Source organism: Cupressus sempervirens, chromosome 6, assembly GCF_028749045.1.
Source record: "Cupressus sempervirens isolate cs-2001-9-10 chromosome 6, ASM2874904v1, whole genome shotgun sequence".
Taxonomy (NCBI): domain Eukaryota; kingdom Viridiplantae; phylum Streptophyta; class Pinopsida; order Cupressales; family Cupressaceae; genus Cupressus; species Cupressus sempervirens.
This window is the reverse complement of record NC_143123.1, coordinates 684,296,609-684,320,080: the sequence shown is the minus strand read 5'-3', so window position 1 is coordinate 684,320,080 and position 23,472 is coordinate 684,296,609. Positions and strand designations below refer to the sequence as shown.

At 34.7% G+C, this 23,472-nt stretch overlaps 1 protein-coding gene across 1 annotated transcript; it reads left to right on the top strand.

The window, feature by feature from the left end:
* Positions 1–12,612: 12,612 nt before the first annotated feature.
* On the top strand, positions 12,613–21,845 carry LOC149554042 (uncharacterized). The gene is made up of 4 exons (XM_089789372.1): positions 12,613–12,731; positions 12,828–13,416; positions 16,760–16,890; positions 20,365–21,845. Exons 2-4 carry the CDS (start codon positions 13,189–13,191, stop codon positions 21,269–21,271), a joined length of 1,266 nt encoding a protein of 421 aa, XP_089645498.1. The 5' UTR covers positions 12,613–12,731; positions 12,828–13,188; the 3' UTR covers positions 21,272–21,845.
* Positions 21,846–23,472: the final 1,627 nt, after the last annotated feature.

Genomic DNA, 23,472 nt, shown 5'->3' with positions numbered 1-23,472 from the left:
TAGTTGAAGACTCCTCCATCATTTTTTAATTCTTGAATTTTGATTGTTCATTGCATTCTTAATGGGATTTTCATTTGTATTTTCCTCTAGTGAGGGTTTCTTTTTGGATAATAATTTGTCACTGTCTTCAATTGCCTCCATGTGTACATACACATCCAATAACTCACTATTTTCTGTAGTACTTATTTGTCTAGCCATTGATGTTAATCTCATTTTGGTTCTACTTTCACTATCCAAGCCTCAAGTTTCTTGCTCCAAATGATATACAAGAGCAACAAAGCATGAGTCAAAAGGATGAAGGCTCTCGCATTATGCGAAAGAGATAGAAGAAAAACCCTTGCACATCATTAGAATTAACATTCTCTACTTTACAATTTGATATTTTATTTCAAGATTAACTTGTAACAATAACAAACTAAAATTAGATCATGGACAATTCTCATCCACCAATAATCACTTATAAAACTATTACTACACACAATTACTCCAATCAAAATAAAGACAAGCAAATGCACTAAAAGAGACATACTCATTTTTTAATAAATCCATCAAACAAAACTAACTCCAAATATATGGTCCAAGCCTAGGAATCCAAGCACATAATTCTCACTACAATACATATCAATTTTTTGTTAAAAAAAAAAGAAAATCAAAGGAGGAGTTGTCCTACCTATGGCATCTTTTTAATATTTTGAACAAAATATTTAAAAAAAGAGTTGTCAATTGTCACAACTTTCACAATCTATTACCCAATACCCACTACCTTGAGAGGACAAAATGTCTACACATGTGGTGAGGGATTGGGAAATAATGCAAATGTCTATGTGGGGAACAAAATATCTATATGTGGTGAGTGATTTTTAATCTACCAAGCATTTTGATGGATCTAAAAACCTCCATGAAATTTTAACTTTAAAAATGTGTCACACGATTGTTCTCAAAAGATGTTCAGTTTAACATATAATTTTTCTCAATTTTATTTTATTCCAGTATTAGATTTTAACTTCTAATTTGAATGACAATGTCAAATTCATCTTTGACTTTCAATTTATTTTTTAATTTTATAAATTATTTAAAAAAGACAATTAATAAAATATTAAATTGGATGAATATTCATATTTTCTAATTGTTTTACACTTAAGTTTTCTCAAGAAGAACCCATGATTTTGATAGATTTCATGCAACATGATTTTGTTAATATTAAAACAAGGGTTTCAAGATTTAAGTTTTATCAGAATTTTCTACACAAGAATAGTAAATTGGCTTTCTCTTAATTTCTCCAAAATAATATAACTTATAAGTAATTTCCCTTTTAAATTTCACAAATAAAATTCATTCATAAATTATAACAATCACTACAACAGAACTTCATAGACACGAAGAAGACAATCTTTTTAAAAGAAATATTTAAAAGGTTCTCAAATCCTACCTCAAATTTGCCAGCAGAAGTTCCAAGATAATAGAAGCCCAAAACACATGATCTAAAATACTCCCAAGTTTTGACTTTACTCTTTAACTTCAATGTTAAATCACCATGAACCTTTGTGTAAACCTGCTAATTCTAACTCTCCATCCAATTGCTTTCCCAAAATTTGTCTATCTCTAAAATGACCAAAAAACCTCTAATAAAGAGTCCTAACCCTAACTAGGGTTTCTTAATTTTTAATTTAATAAAAGTCATTGATTTTTAATTAAATATTAAATTAATTAATTTAATAAATATTTTCTTGCACACTCAAAGCACTTTTATTTTAAAAATATTATTTTCTTCCTTTTCTTCACTTTAGTTATTTTGCATGACATGTTTAAAATCATAATTTATTATTTTAATTAATAATGATAATTAAAATCCATTATTTAAATATAATTCTAATTTAATTATTAATAATTAAATAATTATAATAAATTAATATTTACTCTTTAATATTTTAGTTCTCTTTCTCAAAATTTCCAAATTAGACTTTTAAATTATATCTTTTAAATTAAAACACATATTTAATTAATTTCTCAATTAATTAAATATCATCATATTTTAATATTTCCTTTTTAATCAATTAATATTTAATATTTATAATGTCATAAGATTAATCCAGGCATAATAATTAAACCATTTATCAAGCAAATCCCATAGTCAAACCCACATAAAAATAACATAAGAAAAACCAACCAAAGTCAAAATCAAACAACACACACAAAGAAAAACTCACAAGTTATAAAAAGGTAGTCAGTCAGATACATGATCTCCTTCTCAAGACAAGTAATCGGGCTTTGGTTGGGATTGGACCTGAATATTTTCTTCCCATTCTTACGATTAAGTTATTGAGATAGGGCACACTCATCCTAGCAATTTAGGGAAGTTGATGCCTGACACCTACAACCTACATAAAAGATGAGCACGCACAAGTGCCTATATATATCTAAGCTAAACATGCAATGACAATAAGTGGTACATCGTGTAGATCCCTACTCATAGGTGACTATGTCATGTCCCCTTTTCAAATAATTAAAAAATAATAATCTTTGCTAAGGCAGGCAAGCCCAAGAAAGTGAAGTTTCAGAAAAAGGGGGTTAATCTTTAGAAACCGTTGGACTAATAAATGAAAATTATTATTAAAATATGTTTCATTAACCTCTCTTGGATGTGAGTTACGGTTATGCCCTCTTTTAAGGGGTTTGGAGGCATTTTGGGCTGATTCCAGAACTTGATTTTGCTCATTCTTTGTTATTCTTCAAAGGCTGCCAAACCTGTGGAGAAGGAGACCCAAGAACGAGAGTTTGCAGGTTTCCAGAGAGACCCAAGAATGGGAGTTTGCAGGTTTCCAAGAAGGCTAAGGACGGGAGTTTGAAGCCATTCCATGTGCATGCTCATACAGAGTTTGCCTTTGTGTTGAACAGTGCAGATTTGTGGGTTTTCGGTTGTGTTTTTTGTATGAGTTTGGTGTTTTCAGTTGAGTATTTCATATCAGTTTGGGTTGCTGCTGTATTTCAGACTTTAAGGTGTTAAAATAGAGCTGAATATATGTATTGGGACGTGATTAAACTTCTGAAATAGATTATTAGTGTTTTTGTGGTGTTTCTGGGCATTTTTGTGTTAATTTCGGGAGCCCGATGAGCATAGTTTTTGTCCTACATTTCAGAACTGTTGTGTAAAGGCTATATGGATCTGGAAATATCATTTTGTAGGCTTTTATGCTACTAAAATTTCTGTAAAAATGTCCACTTTCAGATTTATTAATAATAGGTGAAGCTGTGAAGCTTTTGGCACAATTTTTGGCATACCCGATTTGGGGTTTCTTGAGAAATTTGGTGGATCTTTGTGATATCAGTTGTTTGATTTTGAAAATCTGATTAGAGGTGTCAAATACCATATAAAATTAGAAAAGGGGACATTTCAGTGGTATTAGAGCCATGATCTTGCCAGCTTGAGGGTTTGTAGAAGCTTGCATGTCAGTTTTGACAACTACCCAGATCTTGCATTTCAGCTTTGAGAACTACCCAAATCTTGCATGTCATAATTTATGGTTGCATGTTGCTTCTAATCATCTGCATGTCAAAATTTATGGTTGCATGCTACTTCTAATCATTTGCATGTTAGTTCTTGGTGAATTTGGTGGTTGTAGAAATTTGCATGTCAGTTTTGACAACTACCCAGATCTTGCATGTCATAATTTGGTGGGTGCATGTTGCTTCTAATTAGTTGCATGTCAAAATCTATGGTTGCATGCTACTTCTAATCATTTGTATGTTAGTTCTTGGTGTTTGAAGAAGTTATATCCTATTGGAGTTACACTCTACTTTATCCAGAATGGACAGGTATAGTACAGAGTCTCAGAGGACACGATCTTGGACAATTGATATCCAGAGTCAAAACAGTAGAAAGGATGGTTATTTAGACATTCGAGATAAACTTATGAAAATAAGCCATGACATGTCTGAACAGTTGGTTGAGCACCACCGTATAATGAATGACATGTTGTCCGACCCAGCTAAGGTGGATAAGTTGACTAGATTTCTATTTGGCAGATTTTCTCACAGGACAGATGACACAATTCCCAAGAACTTGCATGAGGAGTTTGAGAAACTAGCTGATAGCCAGGTAGAGGTCTCAGATTCTACTCTGCCACAGGAGGTGGTGGGAAAGGATATTACGCAGATTGATAATAACAGTCAACTTGATACTCAAATTGAGACAATTGTTTACAGGTCGTCAAAGGGTGATGCCACAGGTATTCAGGATGGTATAGTTACAACAGGCAGTGACTACAGTGTAGTGGGTTCAGATGATGATTATGAGGATGTTGTTGTGCAGGATGGTGAGATACATGGTAGAGATGAGCAGACATTGAGCATTCATGATTTTTCTAAGAAAGAGTACCAGGCACAGTTAGATGCTTCACCACATGAGGTTGAGGCTGGTAGTACTTCACATGATTTGTCCAGCCAGCTGAAGGTGAACAAAGATAGTATTGTGACTTCATTATCTCATCATGACAGGTATGTGGAGTTAGTTGGTATTGGTCATATTACTCAGGTGAGGAGTTTGCTTGAGTTACCAGTTGATTCTAGTTTACGGATATGGACTCGAGATTGTTATATTGGCATTTGGGATTCAGTTGACAGGAGATCTTTAACACTTTTTGGTAGCAGTGTTTTTTTGGGTGCTATCATGGATTTGATTAGCAGATTACATGGTGTTGTCTTTTCTTGTGCCAATATCTTGTCTGATGTTGGTATTAGTTTTTATACACCGATGTTGGGCTTTGTTCATATATCCAGTCGACCATGTTTGCTGGAATTTGTTGATGATCTTTCATATTTGGCAGTGTGTACAGATGAGTCCCAGGATCATATTGGCATTGATGACATCCAGGAGGATGTAGTGGGTAGTTTTGAAAACTTAGTTTCCTTGGGTGCAGAGGAGTTGGACAGCAGTGCTAATGTTTTTGATACTCCGTATGTTGATATGAGCTTTAGATTTGATTCACAGGATATGGATTGTAATACTCTAGAGACTAGTGACTTTGATTATACTCCTTTAGACAGTGCATCAGAGGAGGTTTGTAGGAGACAGTCAAGCCAGTGCCATCAGGTGTCTAATCAGTTGAGAGTTAGTGACCGAGACATTGCTATCACTTGCCAACATTTTGATGCTACTCGTCAGTTGTTAGCAGTTTATGGATGGGGTTCTCCTACTAGTGATGAGCAGGAAGGAAGTTATCTTTCCTTGATAGAGATCCACTCTCTATGGGAGGCTATTCAAATTTTGAGACAGAATTATATGCAGTTGGTAGCCGACAGAGATTATCTTATGGAGTGGGGTAGTACAACATATGATGCATTGTTGGCCAAGGAAGATGAGGTGAGTGAGCTTACTGAGCAGCTTGAGGTGACTTCTGAGATTCTTGAGAGTACACAGTTGGCTTTCAAGGAGTCACAGTTTCATTTGGCTAAGGTGACCATGGAGTTAGAGCGACTACAATCTTTACTTGATTCTATACAGTCACAAGCTATGGTGTTTGGTGATTCGAGGATGTTCATGGCCGAGATTGTCAGAGACAGCGGAGATGGGGATGCATCCATCCTTGATACTAACATTGGCATATCAGGTTCATTCCCACTAGAGTCAGGTTTAGTTGAGTTGGGTGTTGTAGCAGATTGTTGTATGCTTGATAGGGTGGTGGCCTCTAGTATTGAAGGCACGGAGACTAGAGATGTATCAAAGATCATGTGTGATGTTGGTGAGTCGGCAGTTGGCATGGTTCCTGCTAGTAATACTACTCCCTTGGTGATATCTTGGGAGGTAGTAGTTAGTTCTAACATGGTTAATGATCAATTGTAGTTAGTTTCATCTGGATTACAGTCTGAGCCACTGACTGAGATTGGCGCATTCTATCGACATTACACTATGAGGTACACTCATCAATTTACCTTTGATGACCATGTTGATGAGATGATGATACAAAGATGTACTTTGGCTTCTAGTGCTTGTCATCAGTTATGGGATAGTTTGACACCTCAGGATGAGGGTTGTGATGGGCATGACATGGCAATAGGTTCTACAGTTGATAGCTTGATAATACATGACTTAGAGCAGGAGTTTCAGAGTGATGCTTCAGCGGGTGTTGTTATTGATTCTACTCCTTTGGCTATGACATCTCCTGACTTAGCTGGTGATCAGTCACAGTGGGTTGTATCACTTGTTCTTGGTGAGTTGTTGACTAAGGTTGGTTTTTTCTATCAACATTATATTGCAAGGTATGTACATCAGTTAGCATTTGATTCTTATGTTGAGAGTTGATGGAAGGAAAATTTGGTTTGGGTTCGAATTCTTGCTATTTATCTTGTGATGGCTTTTCACCATCAGGGGTGCATGGTAGTTATGGTTATGAGATAGTGGTCGGTGATCTACAGAGTTGTGTTGACTGCAAGCATTGTATAGTGTGTGGATTCTCCATACTTGGTACAGTTTCATTCGGGAGCATTCACCATTGTTGCAAAGTTGGATTGTACATTCCGTATAGGCCAGTGGAATGCATTGATGGTATTTATTGTGTTGGTAGTCCACTTTACTTGGGTTTTGATGTTCTAAGAGTTTGTGTCTCATGGGTTTCTGACTATGGAAGTTGTGATTTTGGAGTTTGGTGGAGCTATAATTGTCCGTTTGATTATGGATTCCTCTTGGTCATATTGCAAAGGATATTGCAGGAGCCTGTGTTAATTGGTAGTAGTATAGTTCATGACTACATTTGGGATCCAGGTGGATTGATTGGTTTATTGTTCAGCCATTGCTTGAGGACAAGCAATGTTTGGGAGGGGAGGACTTGTCGTGTCCCCTTTTCAAATAATTTAAAAATAATAATCTTTGCTAAGGCAGGCAAGCCCAAGAAAGTGAAGTTTCGGAAAAAGGGGGTTAATCTTTGGAAACCGTTGGACTAATAAATGAAAATTATTATTAAAATCTGTTTCATTAACCTCTCTTGGACGTGAGTTACAGTTATGCCCTCTTTTAAGGGGTTTGGAGGCATTTTGGGCTGATTCCAGAACTTGATTTTGCTCATTCTTTGTTATTCTTCAAAGGCTGCCAAACCTGTGGAGAAGGAGACCCAAGAACGGGAGTTTGCAGGTTTCCAGGGAGACCCAAGAACAGGAGTTTGCAGGTTTCCAGGAAGGCTAAGGACAGGAGTTTGAAGCCATTCCATGTGCATGCTCATACAGAGTTTGCCTTTGTGTTGAACAATGTAGATTTGTGGGTTTTCGGTTGTGTTTTTTGTATGAGTTTGGTGTTTTCAGTTGAGTATTTCATATCAGTTTGGGTTGCTGCTATATTTTAGACTTTAAGGTGTTAAAATAGAGCTGAATATATGTATTGGGACGTGATTAAACTTATGAGATAGATTATTAGTGTTTTTGTGGTGTTTCTGGGCATTTTTGTGTTAATTTCGGGAGCCCGATGAGCATAGTTTTTGTCCTACATTTGAGAACTGTTGTGTAAAGGCTATACGGATCTGGAAATATCATTTTGTAGGCTGTTATGCTGCTAAATTTTTTGTAAAAATGTCCACTTTCAGATTTATTAATAATAGGTGAAGCTGTGAAGCTTTTGGCACAATTTTTGGCATACCCGATTTGGGGTTTCTTGAGAAATCTGGTGGATCTTTGTGATATTAGTTGTTTGATTTTGAAAATCTGATTAGAGGTGTGAAATACCATATAAAATTAGAAAAGGGGACATTTCAGACTACAACTCCCTCCCTCAACCACATTAGGCACATCAAACAGAATAGTAAAATAGACACACACACCATACATATGCAAGTATGGGGTAAGTACCATAAATAACTCATGAGTATAAATATCATGTTCTAATATAAATAACATGTCATTGTGAAGATAAAATAATCATTATTTGAAGACATATCATAGGAAATCATCATGAAAGCAATTACATTTACTAACTAAGAACAATTAAAGAATAATCATTAAGAAAGTAAATAACCATCATTATTTGATATAGATAATTACTCTACATAACAAAGCATTGCATTTCACATATTAGTTAAGGGATAATATGTCTGCAGAGGAGTTTGATAGGACTTTAACAATGAAGTCTACAATGATAACAAAGGAGGGGTGTTATAATAGGTCCTAGAGGATCAATTATGGGTGCTAAATTTTTATGACAATGCAATATCATCTCTGTAACCCATAAGTTTCTCACTAGGAAAAATAGGGGGAGACTGAAGTGTGGAGGTAGAGGGAGACAAATTAGTACGAGGGGAAGAAGCTACAATAATGTTGGCATCTAACAAGAGGATATTTTATTCACTAGCTCTTTGGATATTAACAAAATAAGAATGTGTGAAGTAAGACCCAATAGATCCTAATGTAGTCTTGAATAAGACGACTTTCTTGTCAGCAATAGAAGTACACACTAGTTTTGTTCAAATAAATAGTTGGTTGTTCCAATTGAAACCCTAAGTTAAACAATCTAATATTCCTTGGAAATGATTTATTTAGATCCATTTCTACACAAAATCTTGGATGAATACATATTTTGTAAAATTTAATTAATGTATATTTACACGACATGACTCTACCAAGTTGAGACACAATGTTTTCGAGGATTGGTCTAAAGGATAAGTTTAATAATGATAATTCTATCCACATTGGTAGCATTAGAGAGATGAGCCTTTAGGATGGAAATCAAAGGTCCAAGCTCGAAGGTAGTAAACTTGGTCACAAAATACCCATGTATATTGAGGTAGTACTTGGACTTGGTCAATAATTCTAGAAATGCATGAAATATAACCTTTACCACACCCCTTTATTGTTTCAATATCCCATTCTATGTTCTCCTAATTTTGTTTAACCCATTTGTAAAAGTCTAGTTCTTATGGTATTCTCCTTAAAAAAAGAAAAATGACAGTTATACATTGCATTCTACAATATACTCAATAATATCACCATAGAGATGGTATTCTAATATTTTACCTTGTTTCTCTGAAAAGAATGGGATGCAAATTTATTCAAGAGAAATCAAACAATATAGAGAAAAGGTCTCATATCTACTATAGACCTCAAGCAAGGGAAAATAAGACAATACTTAAGAGAATACCTTGAAAGGGTCAATTACAAAATTCTATCATTCATGTTAAATTTTACTAAAGTCTTCAAATAATCTAGAGGTAAAGCTTTCCAACCATTAATATCCCAATCTTCTAAGCCTTTAAAATACCAATTAGCTAAACAATCTACCACTTTGTTCCATTCCCTAGGAATTTAATAAAAAGATAATTATTCCCATGGACATCATAGATTTAGGATATGCTTAGCGACCAATGCTAATTGCCAAAAAATCTCCATCTAGCTCGCAATCATTCAACATGCCAACCATTATTTATGAATCAAACTCACAAAATAACCCTTCTCCAACTGAGAGAGCACACTCATTCAACAACATGCAATATAACAAGTGCCTCCAACAAATGATTAGAATGTCGTCATTTGTAAATGAAGAAAAAGAACATGATAGTACATAGTGCCATCATTACCTCTACCAATGCCACCAATTCTTGCTTATCTAGGGATCCCCTTAAAATAGGCATCATTATTGACTTTCAAAACCCCCCCAAGAGGTGGGAGCCATTTTCCTTCTCTATAAATTTTCTATTTGGTTGTCTTATCCTCCTTCTACTAAAGGGACCCATCCCATTGCCAACCAGATTCAAATTCTTAATTCTTAACTGCAACTAGATCACCAGATTGTACATGTATAGTCATGCTAGACTTCGCTAGCATAGTTTCTTAGAGCCCATCGACAATTTTTCTCCACTAGATAAAGTTTCCAAATTTTGAACTTTGAAATATTCTTCGATTCTTTTCTAACTATAAATCGTAGATGATAAAGGTTGGACCTTCAATCCAAGCAACCCGAAGAAACATGGTTTTGGTTGGAGGGCAATCCAAACTCTCCCATAACTCAACTAAAGATGTGACATGAACATAAGTATGATTCCATGCACTACATCATAGGTGTCAAATCTCCCTTGAATAATTTTTTAAAAACCTTGTTTCTTAGTTGAAGACACTTGTATCTTTTTTTCATTCTCGAATTTTGATTGTTCATTGCATTTTTAATGGGCTTTTCATTTGTATTTTCCTCTAGTAAGGGTTTCTTTTTGGATAATTCCTAGCTATCTTCAATTGTCTCCATGTGTGCATACACATCTAATAACTCACCATTTTCTATAGCACCCATTTGTTTAGCCATTGATGTTAATCTCATTTTGGTTATGCATTCATTGTCCAATCCTCAAGTTTCTTGCTCCAAATGATCTACAAGAACAACAAAGTGTAGACACCTAAAAAATCCTTTAGAAAATAAAATATTTTTATTTTATGGAAAAAGTCCTTGATGACATCATCATTAATTAATTAATTAATTTTTATGCCATTGAATCCCTTTATCTTAATTAAAAATATTTAATTAAGGAATCCCTCCCAAAAATGTTTAAATCTTATATAAACATTATTTTCTTATTTATTAATTATTTAATTAATAAATTAACCAAAAATCTCAAAATAAATAATTAATTTATTTTTTGCCCAAAACTTGGCCAATTTTCTTAAGACCACTAACCTCTTCCAAAATCTTTTAATCCTTCTTTAATTTCGATTAAAGGCTAATCCCATCATTTCCTACCCCTAATCCCAACTCAAAATATTTAATTAAGATTAAATATTAATCCTCATGTTTATTAAAAATATTTTAATAAATATCTCCTCAACCCAAACCCTTGAAATAAATAAAACTTTATTTATTTACTAAAAACCTTATTTATCCTCATCCTGTGAAGTTCTAGACTCTTCTAGAAAGTCTTCATCCTCATCCAAAGCCTAAACTCTTCTAGAAGATGTCAATCCTTATCTTTGACCCTAATCCTAATCCCCACCCTAACTTTGTCACATTTCCTAAACATGGGTTAAGACTTGCTAACCCAAGCCAAAGCCAACAAATATCTCCTCCTTCACCCACCCTCATTAAATGCCATCCACTTGCCCATCTCTAACATCCCTAATCCAATCTTAACCCAAGCCTAATCCAAACCTTAATCATTTGCACATTCCTAAGTCAAGCTTAAGACTTTTTTAATCCAACCCAAGTCAAAATATCTCAACTCTCTCACAAATATCCCAACCATAAAACTTTATGAAGCCCACAAAGCCATAAATGACTCTTACAAGCCCATTCATTGCTCTTACAAGCCATTATGAGGGTCTTTATGAGCTTTGAGCCTCTTTTATTGACCCCTCAACCCCTCTTGCTCTAAACAATGACCCCGTGACATGTGTCACTCCCTGATTGGCTGTAAAGAAGTACAATCCACGTGCTCTCATCTCATTCAATCTAAACCTTCCATAAGCTTTCTCTCATCCTTGCATCCTAGCCCTTGATCCCTCAAGCCCTTTGCCTATTTAAGGAATCCTCTCCTAAGCCATTTTAACACAATCTAGAAAGTAAAAGCCATAATGCCATTTTGAGAAGCCATTTTTTTACATTAAATCTATTCACCAAAATCTATCAAAAATCCTCCATTGAAGCCCATTGGAGCATTTGAGCATACATACATAATCAAGTCATCTTAGCTATTAGACACAACTCTACATCAAGTGATCATCCTCATTGAGAGAGCCTATCCATGGCTCATATTCTCGTTTGAGGGCTTCACTTTGTCTCTCATGAAGTTATGTCAAATTAGTATGCAAATGCTTTTTGATTGTTTTAATTTAGTGTTTCTAACATACTAAAGTAGTATATACACAAAACACAAGTGAAAAGGATGAAGGCTCTTGCATTGTGTCAAAGAGATAGAAGGAAAAATCCTTGCACAACATTAGGATTAAAGTTCTCTACTTTACAATTTGATATTTTCTTTCAAGAATAACTTTTATCAATAACAACCTAAAATTAGATCATAAACAATTCTCATCCACAAACTTATAAAACTATTATTACACACAATTACTCTAATAAAAATAAAGACAAACAAATATACTAAAAGAGACAAGCTCAATTTTAAAATTAATCTATCAAACAAAACTAACTCCAAATATATGGTCCAATCCTAGGACTCAAGTACATAATTCTCACCACAAAACATATAAAAATTTTGTTATTAAAAAATAAATTCAAAGGAGTTGTCCTACCCATGACATCTTTTTAATATTTTGAACAACACATTTTAAAAAAGAGTTGTCTATTGTCGTAGCTTTCACAATCTTAACCCAATACCCACTACCTTGAGAGGACAAAATGTCTACATATGTGGTGAGGGATCGGGAAACAATGCAAAATGTCCATGTAGTGATCAAAATATCCAAGCTAGTTGATGGATCTGAAATTCTCCTCCATGAAATTAAACTTTGAAAACGTGTCACACGACTGGTCTCAAAGGATGTTCAGTTCAAAGACAGAACTCATTATTGGAGTCAACAAGAAGACAAGTTTGTGGGTAACCTCCCCCAAAAACAAATAAAAGGCGATAAGAAAACCCTAAAACTCCGAATATAAATATGTGATTCTTTTCCGGCAAGCCCGGCGGTGATGATGGAAAAGCATGAACAATTAAACTACCCGCTGACCACCGACACGCAGCCAGGCTTTGAGAGCATTTGGGGTACACGTTTTCACTAATTTTATTAGTTTAACGGTTCAAAACGCGTCGGCAATGGTAAACCAACGAAATTTATGGTTTTTTTGTGGTAAACCAACAAGATTTGTACATTTTTTACTCTGAACGAATTCGAAATGTCAACTTTTTGTCCAGCGTTTAAGCCAGGACTCGGCCTGACCCGCATACTTTTTCTCTAACCATCATTTGCAAAAATTGGGTACATCTGTCATCAGTGTTTCCGCCGGTCCAAGTAGCGAATAAACCCACTAATCGAAGCTTACGTATGAAGGATCAAGCAAATCGGAGGTTGCAGGTGCCGATCTGCATTTCGATCGCCGCCTTCCGTGTCGAATTTGATGCACATTTGGCGAAATTGGACATAGCTAGGGTTTTGCCTTTTCTTGCCTTCAATTTTGTTGAATCGAATTGTAGCAGATCGGGATCAGAGGAATGGGATTTTGTGGGTTTTTGTTGCGGCATGTGAAATGAGGTGGAAATTGGGGATGAGGGCCTGATGGGGCATGGGGGGCATTCCTTTCTTTTTCAGGATATGTTTGTTCGTTTGGAGGCCGAGAGAAGGATGGATCCGGGGTTTTCTGTTTCTCCAACGAGATCTGAAGCCGCTAATTCTTCGGAATCGTCGCCATCATCATCTGCAGGAGGAGCTTCTAATAACTACATTGAGCACACTGTGTCAAAGTTGGACACCTTGGCGGGCATTGCCATTAAGTACGGAGTCGAGGTACAAGATCACATTTCCATCGAATATTCAAATTTTATTTGATCAACCCTTTTTTTCAGTATACTTTCAGGAGTTAAATCGTCTAATTGATTAGTTCTCTAGTTTTCACTGTGATGTACAGAAGGTTTTCTCACAAGATTTTCTACCCATCTACCAAAGTTTTAACTGTAGATACCTGGAACTGAGGCGTCAGTATTCGGAGAAGTGCAAGTTTTAGTCGGTAGAGGTTTTTATGCTAAACGTTCGGAAAACCATGATCATTTACAATAATATTGTACGAGAAATAAATAAAGTTACATTGACATGTGTGGCCAGTATAATAATCTCTCTCTCTCTAATCAGATTGTTAGCATCTAAACATATTTTTTCGTATGCTTGAAATTGAAAAACTCGTCATTCTAGAAAAACAATTTTTTCTAAATCTTTTCTCATCAGAAGTTTCTACGGAGGTATTTCCTTTGTACTTGGGAAAGGTACGACATTTCTCGTCTTATGGTGTTTTCTAGGATATGGTACTGGTAATAGAGCTGCAAATTTGTGGGGTTTGGAGTGAAAATGAGTCTCTTGCTATTTATAAGTGTTTAACACAATGAAATCCAACCAGTATCAGCCAAGAGCAGTTTTCTCAAATAAAAAGTTTCAAATCTGACATCTTCCTAATTTTGTCATGCAATTTGGTGGTTCAACGAGTGGAGAAGGTCTGAGAGAATGGACGAAATGCCAAGGAATGAAATTCTCAAAGAAAGTGTATTTTAAGTGTTTTTGTTCGTCGTCAGATAAGAACCATAAGTAACCAACACTTGAAAACTTGAGATATGAGGGTTTGTATTTTTATGAAGTATGATCTGCTGCTTGCTAGTTGCTCAACATGTGTTTGAGCACTATCATCAAGTGCAAAAAAATAGGCCAGGAAAAATCAACATTGAATTTGAATGTCCAGTTGCAGATGCATTGAAACTTCTAAATGCTGATAAAATAATTATACCCGGTTTATAGCACATGAAATTACAAGTTTGTCTTTAAATGCTATGGTTTTTAAGGGAGGTGAGCTATGATCTAACCATTACGGGGTGCATAAAACTATAAATACCTTACTATACAGTAATTTGTCAACAATTTATTTTATGGACAGAGGGTTTTTCCTTTCAGCACATAATATGTACACATGGCTTCGTAGGCAACTAGTTCCATTTAGAGTGTTCAATACGTCAAAAGCAATTCATTGTAATAGAACACATTGTGGCTATTTTTTCTGGGTTTAAAAGTTAAAACAGTATGGAAAATTAAAATGTGAACCAAGGGTGCTATGGCGTGCCTAGCAATAACAAATATAGCTACAGGCTTTGGTCAATCCTGAGCCTGGTTCACTGTGCCTGCAAAAATGGCAGGGTGGTTGTATAAGTCTGGTTGAGTGTTCTGACAATTTGTGGAATCACTCCAGATGGGAACGTTTTTGCAAGTAAGCAACGAGATCGTTTTAGAGTATTAAATAGGCCAAAAGAAATGCATTGTAATATAACACATTGTGACTACTCTTTGTAGGTTAAAAGACAAAACATCAAGGAAAATTAAAATGCAAACCAAGAGTGCTATGGTTTGCCTTTGTTCTCATAAGCAATAACAAATATAGTTACAGGCTTTGGTCAAGCCTGGGCCAGGTTAACTGTGCCTGCAAAAATGGTAGGGTGGTTGTATAGGTTTGGTTGAGCCTTCTGACAATTTGTGGAATCACTCCTCCAAGTTTTTCACAGATGGGATCACTTTTGCCATTAAAACTACTGCTGAAAATGATGTATTGAGGTTACAATATTTTTGCATAAAAATATTAAAATGGTAAACAATGCAGACTAATTTTTTCTCTGGGTGACATATAATTCATGACTAACATGGAGGTTTCTTTATATTTACTGGTTGTTGGAAAAATATAAGAATGTCAAAAAGTTCATGTGACCATAATCAATGAGTTCGAATCTGAAATTGCAATGAAACATGATCACACAACATGATTGCACAAAGGGAATTTTAGTGCATCCCCACACTATGCATAAAATAAAGGAAACATGCTAAAATAATGAAGCATCAGAAATGTACATGAAAATCCAAACACATCTCTAAGGGCATTGTAGATCTTTTATAATTAGTATTATATATTCCATACTTTACCACTCTGTTACAATGATGCTCTGATTAATTTATAAATTTATTAATCAATAAGACCTGAATGTGGCCAAAACCCTAATGTATTTGATATGACAAGTTTTAATCAATGATTATACTAATGTGGAAGCATTTAATTTTTGATTTCATCATATGTATCAAATTAAAGTAACAGGTCATGTATGAGTTTTCAAATTTTTGGTGGATAGTATTAGTGTAAAAAGCTATGACTTATTTGGGAAGCTTGATGGTTAGTACACTGATATTGAATGATGAATGTTAAATTAATAAATGCATTCTAACTTTTTTGGTATATTTTACTTCTTTTAATTGAACTAGTATTGCAATATGGGTTGATAATTCTTCTGTGTAGTTTGGAAATACCTTTGCAACCTTTTTTAACAATCTGAAATTGTAGAGAAAAATTATTGCCTTCAATGCTAGGGTACTAATTCTGAACTTGAAGTTTGGTCCAATTGAATATTGATTTTATTGCACAGATGGTGCTCTTACTATAGATCTCAAGTTGTCGATGCAAGAACCTTTCTCATTGTAGTTTGGTATTCTGATGAAATTTGCTATGTGAGTGTTATTGTATATGGAAATGATAGCAGTCTCTTAAGGAAATATGTGGCCGATCCTTGCATTTCTCTTGAAATTTAGGTTGTGAGTTCTTTTTAGAATGGAGATTTAGCGGCATAACACCTGTACCTGCTTGATTCCATAAAACCTTTAGCTGCCTAGCTTTATTTTGTTGGATCAATTTAATGGTAAATACTAAATACGGTTAATCCGGATTAAAGTTAAGATCTATTAATTATGATTTTATTGTAGAGATCCTACTGCATTTGAGATAATTATTTCACCAAGATGGTTCATTTGTTTTATTTGAACTGTTAGGTTGTAAATCAGTTCAATTATTTTAAAATTTTTGTTTGTTTGTTTGTTAATGTTAAGTTGCATTCTTGCTTGCTTCTGGATTTATGATTGTGTAAGAATTTTTCGTACACAATCATAAATCCAGAAACAAGCAATAATACCTTTATGCATAGTGGAAATCTGCTATAATACTAATGTTAAGAGGTGCCATTAATTGTTGTGAAGAGTTCGGCACCATATTCTTTTTGATTTGTCTTGAATTACTACTAGAGCATGGTTAAAAATCAAATGTTTTGTCTGGGTTCAGGTATCAGATATAAAACGGATGAATGGATTGATGACAGATCTTCAAATGTTTGCTCACAAGACTTTGCACATACCTCTTCCTGGAAGGCATCCTCCTTCAGCTGCTTTATCAAATAATGCCAAAACACCCAGGTATACATTGATTTTGATGAAGTTCCCCCTTGATTTGGATTAAACATTTATCAAATGTATTCTTCTGGGGCCAGCTATGGATGATTGATAATGCAACATGTTTGCTTTTCAAAAAATATATTAAATTTGTTCATGATAGCAAGTTTTGTTCTTCTCTGAAGGTGCTCAATCAGAGATTTACCAAGGGGAATGCTTTTTTTAGCACCTCTGGTATGTATATCTTTGGTTGCATGAAATTATTGCATTGATTATATTTTGATACGTTGGTATGCATTAGTTTTAGTGTATGAATTATTGCTTAGCTAGTTTCTTATGCACTTGAAAAGTGTCTCACATTTGTTGCATAAGTGTACTGCCTGAGATATTTCTGGTCAATGTTTTCCCTTTTTCAAGATTCAAATGGTAAAGTGCACAGTTGAAAAAATATAAATTTGAATCAAAGTTTGAAAATTTCTCTTTTCATCACAATTGTTAGCTTGCCCTTCTTTGTAGCCATAGAGGTCATTTGAATAATAGTTTACTTCATATTTATTGAAGTTGAGGTGCAGAAGGCTAGAAGTCTTTCATATTTTTAATAAACATGGCTTACATATGGCTCATTGTCTTCATTGAAATAACGATTTTAAATTGAGATTGCGCACTATCTGTTCAGTTTGCTTACTTGGCTGGTACTTCTATACATTTTTGCAGAGACATTTCTAGCTTGTAAACCTGCAATTGTGGGTTTTAATTACATTTCTGCCAGCTGATCTTTCTGTAATGATCAATATACACTTGAACTAGACTGCATGGTATAAATTAATGGTAACAATGCTACAATCTTGATGATTAAGGCATGTGTATATGGTGCCTCTAAACATAATATCAACACTCTGGACAGTTAGGGGCTTACCTCTTTAGATTTATGATACTTTTACCTTGATGCATTCTCTTTTATTATTATTGAATAATGCTACTGTAATTTCATGCAAAAACTTTGTTTTTCCACTTTATGTTCTGTATTCATTCCAGAATCAATCTAGTGAAAGGGATCCAGGATAGGAATGAATCATGCAATTTGAAATTCATTCCAGAATGTACTAGCATTCCCCAAATGGTCTTTATTAACTATGTATTGAGTGCAAACATTCTAGAATTATTTAAGGTGTCAGATAGAACACAAGAATGTAAATTGCTGGTCTGTGAAGCTCTTATGCTATTCTTAGGTTATCAAGATATCAATTAAATGCTTCTTATTGTATTGTTTTGTCCTCCCATTTCTTCATTTAAAGGGGATATTTTACGTTGATATTTGAGATGTGTCTTTCCTCAAAGCTTCAATTTCTTTAAATGTAAAACATTCTCAAGTGATACAAGATGAGATCTTAGTAGCATATCCCTATGTCATGTGGATCTTTCCTATCAAATCTTATAGTCTAATCATGTGAGAGTATCAATAATTCCTTCTTAATGATGTTCGGAATGGCAGTCTTTGCTGCGAAATGTTATGTTTTGGTATTTCTTTTAGGCATTTAACAATTTGCTCGTGCTCTTAAGTTATGAACATGGGATGCAGTTTTGGAATTTCTGGAAGATTTCAAGCACTCTTTGGGAGGAGGCATGCAATGTAAATAATGATTGAAATATAGCATAGAATTGTCATATTTATTATACTAAAATATAAGAAAATTGTAATTACATTGAGCTCTAATTGCGACTTCAATCTCAACGAGTATTAAAAGTTCTCATTGGAAAGAAGCTAAATTTTTTAAAATAGATGTAAACGGTCTGACTACCAATGAAAATTGATATTCACAAAACTGAAATTTGAAAAAATAATTTTAGTGACAATTTTGAAGACTGATATAGCATGGAGCCTATACAATAAAGTCATGCATCATAAAAAACTTAAAAAAGGACTAAGTCATAGACATTAAATTAGTAAGTATGATATACACAAAAAAACTGAAGAAAACTAAATAACAATAGTGGAGCAAGTCTGGATATTTACAATAGTGAAATTTGAAGAAGTAATTGTAGTGGCCATTTTGAAGACTGATATTATGTAGCATATCCAATAAAGTCATGTATCCTAAAAAGATGAAGTTGTAGACCTCAAATTAGTAAGTATGATAAACACTGAACAGTAAAACTGAAAAAACTAATAACAAATACAGCATGGAGCAAGCCTGGCTAATGGTACATCCTCTGCAAAAGTACTACTGCTCTGACTTTGGTTTTTGTGGGTATGGAAGTTTCTGCAGGGGTCAACTAATATGTATCAATCACATCATCGTTCTTGGGATCCCTTAGCAGATTCAACACACATGCATGCACCACAACTAATCTCCATTGAAGCAGCTCCTGAATCTTCGTCACCTCTTCTTCAGCATACATCTTGTCAATAGGACATATAGGAGCCTGTTCTCATCGGTGACATTCATACTCTTAGGCTTATCTAAGTACTATTTTAAGTTCAATGCATGGGCTGCTATGTGTACGTTGGTGCTAATATAATTTTCAGTTATAATTTCCTCGTGTACGACTGTAGTTTGATATTTCATGAATTATAGATGCTCCTTGCTTCAACATGTTTATTGAAATGTTTCATATTTCTCCAAGTAGGAGAAAGTGTTTCTGCATAATGGGTCGTCTAACCATGAGGTCAGTGACTGTTACTTGGATCATTCTCTTATCACAACTGTGCCCTGCAACTCATGCTGTGGATTAACCAACTTGTTAAGCAACTCCATGAAGAGGAATTAGCTGGCATGATTGATATAATGATGCTGAGTGGAGTCCTCTTGGTGGAGGACCTATAATTGTCCAAGGATGTATGGTGGTTGTACATAAACATTTATATATATACCTATATATTGTGCAATTAATTAATTCTTTCTTAGTTATATATCCCTATCACCTGTACATTTTTACAAGGATAATTTCCCTTGTGCAGTGTTGTTTGACCTATAGACTAGAATGATGCATTTCAAAGGTCGTACAGACCAATCTGGTATGATGGATATTAAAAGTCATCAACAATGATCAATCTTCAAATATTAGATATAAAATATACAACTGTTAAGATTTTGGTAATCCTGTTGGGAGTGACAATTAACACAAATCTAAAAACAAATTGATGTTAATGGTCAACTTTTGTCAGCCAAGTCTTAATATTCTGAAAGGTTTGCTAGACCTCGTTCCTTCTAATGAGCATTCTAAATTTTACAAATCAATTAAATTGATTACATTCTTAGAATAGAAGAAACCTACTTGCCTTTTCAGATATTGCCTATGCAATAATTTACTTGGTATTCTTGATGTTGGCTTTGATGGAACACAGTTGACTGAAAATACAACATTGGTTCTGATTTTCCTATGATTAAATTGTTGTATAATTAATTGGTTTGCTTATGCAGTACGCCAGTGTCTACTTAAGTCATTTGAACTAGATTTTTGTGATCCTTTTAATCATTTGATTGAATTTCTGTGCAGTTCTGTTCCTTCTGGGAGACCACCGCGCTATGGAATTCATTCATCTTATTGTAATAGTATTTCCGACATCTATGTGCCCGAGCAAAAGAGATCTGAGAAAAAGACAGTTTCTGTTGCTATGAGTCTCTTGAGGGGTTATTATGGACTTTCGCCAGGTCAGAGAAAGGGTAATGAAGGAACAGAGATGTCTGTATACAAAACAGACAATAAATCTTGCATGGAGTGTGAGCCATTAACACCACCTCAAACATATGCAAATGATGGATCCAAAGATTTTAATAAAATGTTTAAGACTTCTTCTGCTGAAGATCTATTGATGAAGCTTGGGGTAGATTTTACAGGTGAAGATGCAACAAAAAGTACAACAAATGGCATCCACAATATGGGATTTGTTGCAGATGCAGGTTACAATGAAATTGAGAAAACAAATGAAAGCTCAGTAAGGAGGCGGTCTAAGGGTGAAGGCACAGACTATTCATTAGGCTCAACAGAAAGTGTAATCAAGCAGGAAGCCAGTTCAACCGGGAGAGGTGGGAAAGGCCTGTCTTTAAGACCCAAATGTGGTGGTAAAGTATCTCTTGCTAGTGATACAACTGGTGCCACTGACCATCCATTCACAGTCAGTGACCCTCATATGGCCGATGCATTTGTTGCTGGGTTTGGTTCACTGAAGGGTTTTGGCGATAGTCCGGGGAATGGTAAGGCTGGGCAAGATTTGACGTCCAAGGTTAGGAGATCATCAAGCACCCCAAGTTTGCAAGATCCTGGAAAAATATCACCATCAAGATCTAGGTGGGTGGCCAAGGGTGACAATCAGAGTGTATTAACAGCTGCTGTGGCTAAACCACTCTTTGAAGCTATACCGAGACCATCAAATGGGAGGTGGAACAAAGCAGCTTTGGACTAATGTAATACTAATTTTATTTTTCTATCAAGCATCTGCTTACTTAAAAAGTGGATGAGGTTGATCCGATATGTTGATCATTGATGATGTCCAGAGATCATTCTGCAGTGTTTTGATATTTCTGGGTATAGATTGGAAAAGTCATTTATTTCATCCAATTAATTTCCTATCATTACAATAGGTCCTTGCATCCGTGCATGGTTTCTGGTTAGATCACATGCAACATGATAGTGGCCTCGGGGAGGCAATTGCATCTCCATCTCCATTCTTGTTAAGCAAGGGGCAGACAAGTCACCTTGTAAATTGGTATTCAATAAAACTACAGTCTTCCTTATGGGGGCTTATGAGTTGGCCTTCAATACTAAAGAAGAGATTTACTTTGTTGAACAAATTATGTATACAGGGTCTTCATATAAGATACGGCTGGAGAGAAAATTTGTTGCTATAATTTACGGCTGGAGAGAGAAATTGTTGCTATCTATGGCACAAAGATCTGTTATATTATTCAAGAAATACGTTTACAATGCTATAAATTCATTTATTCAATAGTTAACGGCTCTTTTGATTTTGGCATAAATGGTAGCAATATTCTTAGCGTGGATGAGGGCTTGCATGCTTACTGCTATCGTGACACTTTGAATGCTTATGTTACTACAAACTTCCCAAGGATAGATACTTGTAACAGACTAGTATTATAAGGACAACCTACTAAAGGTTGATTTTTTTTTTCTGTAAGTTAATAGAACTGGATTAGACCAGTCAAGGGCTCGTCTCAAGTGAGCAACCATTTATTTCCAGAATAGACTTCTAGAGTACATCAGAAAAGAAAGCAGATTACGTTAGAAATGTTTTCGAGGACATTTGTCTCACAAATAAATTTGATTAAATTATCTTACATACATCAAGGTACTACAAGACAAATACCAGATTGCGAGGCATCTACAATTTTTCTATGCATCCTTAATTTTGTTTTGCCTAGTTTAAGTTCTTGAGCTAGGCTTGGTTTGCATCTTTTTACTTTTTCTAATCTAACACTTTTCCGTCACGATGATGGATCATGCATGTGATCGAAATGTTGATGTTAAAAAATAAACATACTCGAATCCAGAAAAGAACTTGGTTTTATAAATGAATTGTAGAAATCTGATAATATGTTAATTGATGAAATTTGTTTCCCCAAACGAAGTGCTAGATTGGCGATGTCTATGACGACAATTTTTAATTAAATTTAAATTTAAGATACAATTGTAAAATGATTTTTAATTTAATATTAAAAACAGTAAAATGCTGATTTGATGCTGGCATAGACATTGGTGTGGTGTTTGATAATTGTGCTTGGTTCTAACACCTTTTTATACGATACGCTATTTAAACTTTGTAGTGGTATTGTGCGTTATGGTTGATACGGACATGCAAAAATTCCTATTTCTAGGGCAAAGTCTCCTTTGTTCCAATACAAGTATGTTAAATAAATAATTATTTTCATAACTCTTGCCTAGACGTTAATTGAACTTGCATCCTGAAACACAATATTTATGGTTACTATGTTTGACTATTAAACATTGCACAAAATGCTAGTTAGGCCTAGGCGAAGGTCGTTAAATAGCTAATATACAAGCAAAGAGGCTATAAAGTGTAAAACAATCTTTTGTTGGTGTGGTGACCCATGGAAAACATTTGATTTAGGAGAACATAAAACTATGGTAACTGAGACTACAAGTAGTTATTCAACTAGAAGCATATTATTCAAGGCATAAGGAGGTTAGCTATTGGTAAAGCACAATATATAGATGGACTATAGGATGAATACTTAAAATGGGGTGTTGAAACTTTGACAACACACATTACTAAGATTTTCAACAACGTCAATAGAGAAGGCTTCCCTATAAATTGGAAAACAAGTATGGTGATCTCACTCCACAAAAGCGGAGATATAAACAACCCTTCTAATTATTGAACCATCATGATCAATCCACTCTTCAGAAAGTTATTTGGTAGCATGGTAGAATGAAAAATTAGTAAATGGGCTGAAACAGAAGGCAAAAGAGCAAAAATCCAAGCCGGCTTTAGATCGAAAAATCAATAAATGAGCTGAAACAAAAGGCAAAAAAGCAAAAGGGCAAGTAGGCTTTAGATCGAAACACTACTATAAAACACGACATCACTCTTAGATATTTGATAGAGAAAATTTGGGACATTCAGGG

Bases quoted from the DNA above. Each gene is read 5' to 3' on its own strand.
- LOC149554042 (XM_089789372.1), top strand. From the start codon at position 13,189: ATGGGGCATGGGGGGCATTCCTTTCTTTTTCAGGATATGTTTGTTCGT. The intron at 13,417-16,759 runs GTACAAGATCAC...GTCTGGGTTCAG, and splicing joins CCATTAAGTACGGAGTCGAG to GTATCAGATATAAAACGGAT. The intron at 16,891-20,364 runs GTATACATTGAT...ATTTCTGTGCAG, and splicing joins AATAATGCCAAAACACCCAG to TTCTGTTCCTTCTGGGAGAC.